The following is a 10,493-nucleotide window of genomic DNA, read 5'->3' as shown; positions in this document are numbered from 1 at the left end:
TTCTCGGGTTGGTTTTCTCACCCAAGATTCAAGTTGTTTAAAGTCCTTGCCCTCTAAAAGCCCCAAGTTGTGTTGGTACAAAGAAGCGGAGTCTTCAAGGCCCTGCTTTCTGGTTTCTCGAGTTGTTTATTATTTGATATCACAAAGTTTTTCTCCGCTCCCAGCCAAGGTCCGGACAGCGGCTGGGACACGAGGTGACTGCCCACCGATGGGACATCACCTTACATTTATACAGATAATTACGTATAGGATATTTACTATTTCACACCAATGCCCAGTGCTTACACTAAGAGGGTCACTCCTACTTTGACCCAATCCACTCTAACTACCTTATATCATCACCACCCCAGAAGATGGAGGATGAGGAAGAAGGAGAGGGACACGAGGTACCACCCAAATTCCACCATCTTGGCCCCCATTTACCTCTATTCTAAGAATCCTAAAACTACTGAATTTTGTATGTTCTACTATGCTAAACTACTATTTTCACTTCCTGGTGATTTGCAATTCCTCTCCTAATGCTGGAAGTTTCTCCCATGGGCTAAGATCAAACTCAATGTCTTCCTGGGCTCTGTGCCAAGGTTTCCAACCCCCCTGAACCTGTTCCACACCCCCCTGTCCAGGGATCAAATTCTCTTTTCCAGGTCCCAGGTCATCCAAAGGGATATCCTGGACTCCAACACATCTGTCAGTGGAAAAGCCAGGGCACAAAAGCAGGAGGACAAGGGGGTACTTTATGGGCCTGGAAAATCCATGGGAGGGAAAAATGCCAAAAATGAGTTGGGAAATGGTGGAGCATGGAATTGTCCCAGCCCCATCACTGGGAGCTGCATGTGCTCCTGTATGGCCTTGCCACAGCACCCAGCTCTCCCTTCTCCTTAGGCACTGCGGCCACTCAGCATGGTGTGGGGACAGGAGGTCAGTGCTGGTGGGTTTCGGGCTCACAACTGGGAGGTGTCTTTGCTTTGTGTCTGGGGACAAGCGCGGCTGCACCTGGGGTGGTGGGGCTGGGTGTGGAGCAGGGAGGGATGTGTGGAGAGAGGCGTGGGCAGGATCCGACTGTGACCGCAAGGTCGGATTTGCATGGAGGGGACGGGTCCTGAGCAGGCGGGGGCTTAAAAGGGAGTCAGGGTCCACAGCACAGCTCCATCATTCTGGGGACACTGCGCTGGTGGGATTGAGCCATGGCTTGGGCCCCTCTTCTCCTCGTGGTGCTCGCCCACAGCACAGGTGCCGTGGCCAGACTTGCCGTGCCTGGACGGGGCCTCTGGGCACAGGGGCCACGTCCTGCTGCCCGGGCAGGTCTGTGCCCCTGGGACACTGACTGACCCCTGTCTTCTCCCCTCTCTTCTCTCCCTCTCCAGGTTCCCTGGTCCAGGCAGCACTGACTCAGCCATCCTCGCTGTCAGCCAACGTGGGAGACACCGTCAGGATCACCTGCACTGGTAGCAGCTACAGCTATGGCTGGTACCAGCAGAAGGTCCCTGGCACTGCCCCTGTCACTGTGATCTATGCTAATGACAACAGACCCTCGGGCATCCCTTCGCGATTCTCCGGATCCAAGTCCGGCTCCACAGCCACGTTAACCATCTCTGGGGTCCAAGCCGAGGACGAGGCTGTCTATTTCTGTGGTAGCTATGACAGCAGCAGTACTGCTGCACTGTGACACACAGCAATGGGGAAGTGGTACAAAAACCTCCTGCCTCAGCTATCCCTTGGAGCCCCAAGACTGTGCCCATCCCCTGTCATTTGAGGAAGTTATGACCTCCAAGCAGTGTTGTCATGGCCCAGGGTGTCCCATGTATGAGCCCATAGGCAGATTTGTCCTTTTACTGTTCCCTTGACCAGAGAGGGCCATGCTCCAGGTCACTGGCTGACCCCCATCTTCTTTTCTCCCTCCTCTCCCTCTCCATGTTCCCTGGTCCAGGCAGTACTCTGTCAGCTCTGCTCGGTGTCAATACTATGGCACAAGCCATCAAAGTCATCTTCTGCAGGGATGGCAGCAGCTGTGACTGGTACCAGCCCAGGTTTCCTGGCTGTGCCCCTGTCACTGGGAACGACTACAATGACTTGCAAACACCAGACACCCCTTTGTGATTCTCCAGATCCCAGCCCAGCTCCATGAGCACAGTAACCATCTCTGGGGTCCAAGCCCAGGACAAGGCTGTCTGTTAATGTGGTAACTACCAAAATTGCAGTAATGATGTTACCATGGTGAAATGGAGCAATGGGGAAGGGATACAAAATCTTCCTACCATGGCAGGGGCCTGCTAGGAGTCTCTGCTTGTCCCTGTTTGGTGGGGCAGGTCCCTGGAACAACCCTGCCTTTTTCTGCCCTGTGGTGAAGGTAGCTGTTCCCGGTGACACAGCTCCATCCTTACAACCCTTTCCTTGTCATTTGTGGAAGAGAGCAGTTAGGATAGAACTGAATAGACCATTTCAGATGGAAGAGGCCTTCAATGATCACAGTCTAACTGCATGGCCACTTAAGGGACGACGAAAATGTAGGGCATTGTCCAACTGTCTGTACAACTCTTGCAGGCCTGGGATATCATCCAGCTCTCTAGGAAGCCTGTCCAGTGTTTGCCTACACTCTCAAAAGGGAAATGCTGGGGTGATTTCCTGTGCCTGCCCTGTGCTCTAGAATCAAGCTACTCCCAATTTCCCTGGCTGGGGCCCAGGGCCCTGGTGATGCCTCCCAGCCCAGCTCCCAGCCCAGCTGTGCCAGGAGCCTATGGACCATCACCACAGAGGGCACAGCCCTCTGGAAACAGAGGAATTAAAGATGGAGCTTCTCTGCCCTCCCTCTCAGGGCTGAGCAGGGCTCTGGGCTTGATGCAGCTCCATGTCCACCTCCATGACCACTGACCCTGAATGGCCTCCCTCTCGCCCCATGCTGTGCAGGAGGAGACCCTGGGGCTGTGCAGTGCCTGGCATTGCCATGTCACAGCCCCACCACCTCATTCTGCTGCCAGCCACATCCTCTAAATCAGCCACATCTCTTCATGGGGCCATGGCCTTGGGCTCAAGGCCTTGGGCTCTGTCTGAGGCAGTGATCCCTCTGTTCCACCAGGACCTTTTGGCACAGGAGCCCCATCCTGCAGGTCAGAGAGGGCTGTCCTGGGGCACAGACTGACAACCCTTTTCTCTCCTTTCCCTCTCCATATTCCCTGGTCCAGGCAGCATTTTTGAATCAGCCATCTGAGGTGTCTGCCAGTGTGGGAGAGACTTTCAAGGTCTTCTGCTCCTGTGGCAATGCCAGAAGCTACTTCAGCAACTCCCTGCTGCACTCAGCACAGCAATCCTCCTCCATGCCTCTCTCTAAGGAGAAGAGAAGGACTGAAGAGCTGAACATTGTCCCCCTCTTTTGTCCTCCTACAAAATGAAAGTGAAACCTCACTGAAGCCTGAGAAATGCTCAGAAAATGACCATCCACAATAGAGGGCACTGGCTTCAGCTAAATGTTTTGCATAGACAATTTCAGTGATTTTCTTTTTCTTTTTTGGAGTGTTTCAGGCTTTGCATGAAACCATAAACATTCCCAGAGGCAAAGCAAACCGCAGAAAGAGAAAGTGTCTCAAACCACAAAATCTTCGAAGTTTTACCTGTTTTATAGTGAACTATTTATATAGTTCCTGTGACTCAGGAAGTTCACTGACTCTGCCTCTTTCTAAAACCACTTGCACAAACCACATAATTTGAAAATCTGTGGGTTAAATATACGTTGGTGCTGTTGGCATTCAGTGGTCCAAGCTGAGCACTGGATCTGCCTATCTGTGGGACTGGCATCACGCTGGGAAAACACGTTTCAAAGAAGCAGCCAAGCCTTTACAAGGAAATATGAAGTTAATTGGTTTTATCTGAAACCCATTCTGGCTCACCCCTTCCTTGGCTGTTGCAGCTCTATGAAGGCAGCTCCACCTCTTGCTTTTCATATTTTCAGAGTAAAGATTAATAAAAATAAGTTGCCTGCAGAGACCTGCTGGTGGTGGGAGCTGGACTGAAAGACCCCAGCCAGGACCAAAACTCGACAGGTACAGCTGTGCCCACGCCTTCATCCTGCTGTGTCCATCTTGGCATCTCCATCCCATCATCTTCGTTCTGCTGCATCCATTGGGATATTTCCAGACCATCCTCTCCATCCTCCCACATCCATGAGGTCCAGGACTGCTCTGCCATGAGGCACGAGGTTTTTGTATGGCCCTGTGTCACTGTGTGGTGTATTCGGGGCCGGGACGACGCTGACGGTCCTAGGTGAGTCGCCGACTTCCCCTCGGTCTTTCCTTCCCCACCACGGAATTTTGACATTCTGTCGATTTTTGGCGATTTGGGGGTTTTTTTCTCGGACTTGGCGCCGGGCTGGGGTCTGCCGCCCGTTTGGCGTCAGGCACTACGCCCGGCGTTGGGGGCTCTGTGTCGTCCCTGAGGACTCTGACGACTCAGTGCGCACCACAGAGAATTTGGGTGTATTTTCTTAGTTGAAAAGTCTTAAAATTTGTCCAGGAAATGTGTCTAAGGTCTCAGGGGGAAAGAAAATCAGGTTTGGGTCTCTAAAAGAGGTGATTTTTGTCTTTGTCGAAGAAGTTTGTCAATTGAAAGTCTAAGTCTTCAACTCTTAGTCCTGAGGACTAAGTCTGTCACCCCCGATGAGGGGCAGGGGCTCTTCTGCGGGGTCCCACGGTCAAGGGCACAGGTGTTGTGGAAAGACAGCCTGTCCTCGGCTGTGAGCAGCCCACAGTCATCCTGACTTTGTGTTAAAACCGCATGACCCTGGAATCTTAGACAAAAGATTCCAGGGGTATCTTAAAGAGCCCATTGTCCAGGTAAGACACGTCAAAAATGGAGATTATTGTGCTGAAAATGCTGCTGGAAATGTCGTTTGTCTGTCTTTGTCTGTAATTTTTGAAGTATTTGGTGAAAAATTGCAATTTGAACCAAATTGCTCGGGGCTAAGACCAAGAAAAATGTTTTTGACCATTTCTTCATCAAAAAATATTTACTTGTAGAGTCATCCTGGTTTTCAAATGGAGGTAGAGATAGAAATAGAGGAGAAGATAGAAATAGAAACACTGCACATTGGGGGAGGCAACAGAACCACACCAAAAAGACCAAACATCTTTTTTCCATCTTCCTTTGTGTGATCTTAGTGGTAGTTTTTCAGAGACAGGAAAATTTTCTGAAAACAGAACTAGACAGAAACCAGGACAGTATGTCTGTGAATTTTTGGGGTTTTTTTTAAAAATGCCTTGTAAAAGGAAAGAAATGTCTTTATGGCAAAAAATTTAAGATTTAGTTAAATATATATATGTGTATATGTATAAATATGTATAAATATATAAATATATAAATATTTATAATTTATATATAAATATAGTTTTATATAAATACATATATTTATAGATAAATATATATATGATTTTTAATATGTGATGCAGAAATGTATAAAAATTCATGTTAAATGCATTTTATAGAATTATACATCTATTCATATTATTTGGACCACATATGTATGTATATTGTGCACTTTATATATATATAATGTTTATTAGCGGTATCTATTTATCATATATGTACGTATATGTGTATATATGTATATAAAACATATATACAAGCATATACGAGATGTATGTATATGTGTATGTGTATTACACACACATATATGCACATAGTTATATATTTTTATATATTATATATATAAAATATATATTTTATATATATATATTTATATATATGTATATGTGTGTGTGTATATATATCTCCCAAATTTAAATACATTACAATTATGAATGATAAGCTCTGGCTGTGGGGAAAGTGGGAAGTTTCTGGGTAGTGCCAGCAGGGCAGGCAGGGGCTGTGGAGGGGGACAGGGCCCCCTCTGACCTCACACCACTCTCATTCCTCACAGGCCAGCCCAAGGTCGCTCCCACCGTCCACCTCTTCGCGCCATCCGAGGAGGAGATGACGGCTCTGGGCAAGGCCACCCTGGTGTGTCTGATGGAGAACTTCTACCCGAGCCCTGTGACTGTGCAATGGGTGGCTGATGGCAACACCATCAGCTCTGGAGTGGAGACCAGCCAGTCCCAGCGGCAGAGCAACAACCAGTACATGGCCAGCAGCTACCTGTCCCTGGACGCCAGCAAGTGGCAGAGTTACAACTCTGTCTCGTGCAAGGTCAGGCACGAGGCTGGAAATGTGGAGAAGACCGTGAACAGATCTGAGTGCTACTAACCCACCCTGCCAGCCCTTTGCTGGCTCCTTCCCTCCCCCCCACTTCTGGGAACAGCGGCTCCCCCCGCTGCAGATGTCTCTGCCCATGTCCTTCCACCCCCTGCTCCTGTCCCCCCACTGTGAGTGTCACACAAATAAACACCGACACTGAACTAGCGCTGCCTCAGCATCCCTGTCTCTGTGTCCTTCCAATGCGCTCGCTTCCTGCATGCTGCCTGGTGTCAGCACAGTGGCACCGGTGTGGAGGGTGGGATGGGAACACTTATGTGTATGAACACACACACTCATATTGCAGGGGCTCTGTGGAGCCTTTGCTCAACCCTGGGGACCCCAATGAAACCCCCTGGCACTGCCAAGACCATGGAATGAGCAGCCTGGAGCACAGCCTGCATGAAGCCCCCATGCAATGATTGAAAACATGACCCTGGCTCTGCCATCCTTGACCTTTGCTCATTGGCCTCTGGGTGCCAGGTGCCTTGCAGGCACATGTGGCCTGTGGTGGAGGCATCGCCACCCATGCCCCTTTGCCACCAGGCCTGGCTCTGTCCCCCTCTCATTGTCACCCCTGTGCTTCTTGGAATGGGGTCCCAGTGTAGCTGCCAGTTAAGCACAAGCACCAGCCTGTCCATCACACGTGTGCCACAACAGCCTGGACTCCTGCATGCTGTACGCCCTGTCCCCATCCCCAGCACAGCCCTGGGGAAGTTTCCCTACAGCACTGCCCATGGAAGGATTGACATAACCATTTCCATGGTTATGATGAAAGCACCAGTGCTCTGCTGTTGTCACCCCATCAGGGCAGCCAGGAACCAGGCCAGGGACAGGGGTGGGGAGCTCCCAGCCATGCTGTGTGCAGTTCTGGAGGAGATGTCCCTCACCAGCCTCTTGAAGAAGGGGGATGGCCACACCACATCCCCCTCCCCAGTGCCAGTGGAGTGCCTTGCTCCACCAGGCTTTGGATTGCCACACGTCCCTGCAAGTGTCTTCTGGGAACACAGAATCATAGAACCCTAGAATGGGTTCTTTAAAAGTCATCCAGTCCAAGCTCCCTGAAATGCTCAGGGACATCAACCAGATCAGGTTGCTCAGAGCCCCTTTCAGCCTGACCTTGAATCTTTCCAGGAATGGGACATCTGCGGCTTCCCTCAGCTACCTGTTTCTACACCTCACCACTCTCACAGTAAAAAAAAAAAAAAAAAAAAAAAAAAAAAAGTAATTTTTTCAACCCTAAATTGACCCTTATTTAGTTAAGAAACATTATCTCTTGTCCTACTGCATCAGGGCCTGCTAAAAAGTCTGTCTTCATCTTTCCTAAAAGCCCCCTTCAAGTACTGAAAGGCTGCTATAAGGTCTTGCCAGAGCATTCTCCTCTTCAGGCTGAACAGCCCCAACTCTCCCATCTTTTCTTCATAGCAGAGGTGCTCCAGTGCTCTGAGATCTTTGTGGCCTTCTCTAGACTAACCCAAACAGGTCCATGTCCTTTTTATGTTGTGGGATCCAGAGCTGGACACAGCACTGCAGGTGGGGCCTCACCAAAGTGGAGTAGAGGGGGAAGAATCCCCTCCCTCAAATCACTGCCCTGGCTGCTTTTGATGCAGTTCAGGATATGTCTGGCTTTTTGGACTGCAGATGAACATTTCCAGGTCATTATCCACTGATTGCCTCAAATCTTTTGCAGCAGGACTGTTCTCAATTCCCTCGTGCCCAAGCCTGTACTGATATGAGAGCACAGTGCCCCTTCCCTCCTGCTTTTTGTGAGAGAGCTGGCAGCAGGACCTGACCCCACCTGAGCTGCCAAAAGGCACCTCATGCTCCAAAACAACTTCATTGGCTTTAATCCCTCTTTATCCTCTTCCTCAGCTGGGCAGAGGAGGCCTTGCCATGGAACAGCCCCATGCCAAGGGCAAACCCCCCTTACCATCACCCTGCTCAGAGGGTCAGTCACAATGTTGCTTCCCATGTAGGGGGTGACAAGCTAATGGTTTTCCCATGAAATCCCAAATCCCATTACTACAGAGCAAACCCATGAGCAGGCCAGAGGCCTGGGCTGCTGCTAGCCTAAAGGAAGGAGCCAGCAGCAGAATGCTCAGCCTGCATTGGAGCCAGGGAAAAGAAGGGAGGGCAGATGATGGAGAGATCTGTCCCACTGTGTTTGAAGTTAAGCTTCTCTAACACAGTTTCCTAAGCAGAGAGTGCTCACTGTGGCAGAGGTGCAGGGCTGGCTCCTGGGAGGCTCCTGGGCTATGGCAGGTGGTCCTGAAGGTGAGGGTCCCTGCAGCACAGCCACATCCATACATGCACCCATCCATTGCAGCTCACTGCTGGGGAATGTGAGCCCAGAGATGCCAAAAGCTCCTCCACACTGCCACTGATCCCCTTCCTTGCTCAAGCAAGGTTATTTGCTGGCAAACCCCTGCCTTTGGCATCTCATCCCCAGTCCTGTGGTGCTGCCAGGAGAGCTGCCTGAGACTCTGCCAGCCAGGAATGCCCCAATGCCCAAGACCTGCTGCCAGGAAGGATGTTCACTTCTTTTCCACTGCAAAGACAAAGCCTCAATAATTACCAGTTCCAGCAGTTATTGAATCACCTTAGCAGAGGTTGAGACTGCAGTGAATGACAGGTAACACAGGACCCCCATCCCAGCTGTGCTGCCAGGTTTTACCCTGAGAAATGCCACATTTCTGGGGAGGGGCACTGGAAGAGGGTGGTAGGGCAATGCTTTCCCCAGGTCCTGAGATTCACCTTGACATTTCCAGAGTGAAGCCCATTCCTTGGTCACAGGACACCAGCCTCAGCTTTCGTGGGCTCAATTTGGAGCATGAGCTGAGGTCTTGCTTCAGCTCAGGTCTGTGTGGGCAGAGCGCAGGCATATCTCTGACTCAGGGGCAGGAAACCTCACTAATTATTGATTAAAAGATTTTGCTAAATCTTTCCCATAAGCAATAACTGTCAAGAAAAAAAAAGCCTTATTAATTATAGATCAGTGGCCCTGGCCCCTCCAGGGCTCCCATCCTCCCCTGCTTCCTGCAACTTGGCAAACTCCCAGCCAGAGTTTTACCCTTAACAAGCCTTCAACAGGGCCAGAGAGCCTTGGCTGGGAATCACAGAGGGATGCAGGGGCTGATCCATCCCCTGGCAGGAAGAGAAGCAGTGCCTGGGAAGAGCAATCTGGATCCACTCCCGCACCACCCTCACTGGGGGTGTCTGGTGAGCAAATGTGCTGAGCAGAACCGAAATTTCCCTCCCCAGCTGCAGCTCCTCTCTCACTCTGCCGGCTCCTGCACTGCAATTTTAACAGTCATTTATTTTCTCATTTTCCCAGCTTGTCGGTAATTTTAAAATGAGGGGGATCTAATTTAGTAAATGAGATGCTTCAAGAAGGCTTTAATTAGCTGCAAAGAGAAGCAGTGGATGCCATGAAGGGTTGGGGCTTGGTGGGAACTGCTCTCCCAGGCTGAGGTTCCCAGGTGAGGGCTTAACAAGGCTTTTGGGGGCTATTTGATAAACCTTGGGGGTTTGGACACCTTGGGCTTGGAGAGGTCTCACAGCTGAGAACAGAGTGAGGGATGCAGGAATGTCAGCAAAGGAGTGTGGGACCATAGGAGCTCTTGCAACCCTCGCTCCCAAACCTCAAGCACAAAGCTCTGCTCTGGTCCCCAAACACTCCCTGGGTCCCCTCCATGACGACCACCTCTGGCCATATTTGTGCCCCAAAAAACAGCCCTGACCTGCTTCTTTTAATTGTACATCACTGGGTGATTTCCCCAGGCCAGGCAAGCCCCAACATCTCATACCAGGAGGAGGTGGGGTCTCTTTTTCTGTGGACGTGGCAGGAGCAGAGAGAGTGCACCTGGAGCTGATGAAACACCTCATCTGGAGAGGCACGGGCGGCGTGGCACAGCCGGACAGGAGGGGATGGCTCCCGCCTGCCCCCGGCGCAGCTGCAGCTGCACAAACAGCCCTGTTCCTGGAGGCAGCAGGGCTGAAACTCGAAAGCAAGAGCAGGGTCCCAGAATAGCCCCAGCCCAGGCTGGGGGAAGTGGGGCAGAGCCAGACCCACCAGGACAGCAGTGGGAGGATGGCACAAGTCCCCTCGCTTGCTGTGCCAAGCCCGGGTGACGCCCATGGCCTCTGCCCTGCCTGAGTCAGGGAGGTGCAGCCCCTGAGCACCTGGAGAGTGCTGCTGGTTCCTGCACCCCATCCTGGCATACCCTCTGCTCACACAGCCATCTTCTCTGCAGGACCTGGGGAAAGGCTGTGCAGAG

General features: G+C 51.0%; 1 protein-coding gene across 1 annotated transcript; it reads left to right on the top strand.

The window, feature by feature from the left end:
• Positions 1-1,145: 1,145 nt before the first annotated feature.
• On the top strand, positions 1,146-6,395 carry LOC310916530 (immunoglobulin lambda-1 light chain-like). Its single transcript, XM_083874129.1, has 4 exons — positions 1,146-1,230; positions 1,365-1,649; positions 4,213-4,254; positions 5,906-6,395. The coding sequence occupies exons 1-4, from the start codon at positions 1,185-1,187 to the stop codon at positions 6,226-6,228; spliced, it is 696 nt and encodes a 231-aa protein (XP_083730255.1). The 5' UTR covers positions 1,146-1,184; the 3' UTR covers positions 6,229-6,395.
• Positions 6,396-10,493: the final 4,098 nt, after the last annotated feature.

Source organism: Zosterops lateralis, assembly GCF_965231275.1.
Source record: "Zosterops lateralis genome assembly, chromosome: 17".
NCBI classification, from domain to species: domain Eukaryota; kingdom Metazoa; phylum Chordata; class Aves; order Passeriformes; family Zosteropidae; genus Zosterops; species Zosterops lateralis.
This window is presented reverse-complemented; position numbering and strand designations above follow the sequence as displayed.

What these genes read in the sequence shown, in the direction of transcription:
- LOC310916530 (XM_083874129.1), top strand. Translation starts at nt 1,185, where the DNA reads ATGGCTTGGGCCCCTCTTCTCCTCGTGGTGCTCGCCCACAGCACAG. An exon ending in GGTGCTCGCCCACAGCACAG is followed by an intron (nt 1,231 to 1,364) that starts GTGCCGTGGCCA and finishes CTCCCTCTCCAG; the next exon opens with GTTCCCTGGTCCAGGCAGCA. An exon ending in GACGACGCTGACGGTCCTAG is followed by an intron (nt 4,255 to 5,905) that starts GTGAGTCGCCGA and finishes CATTCCTCACAG; the next exon opens with GCCAGCCCAAGGTCGCTCCC.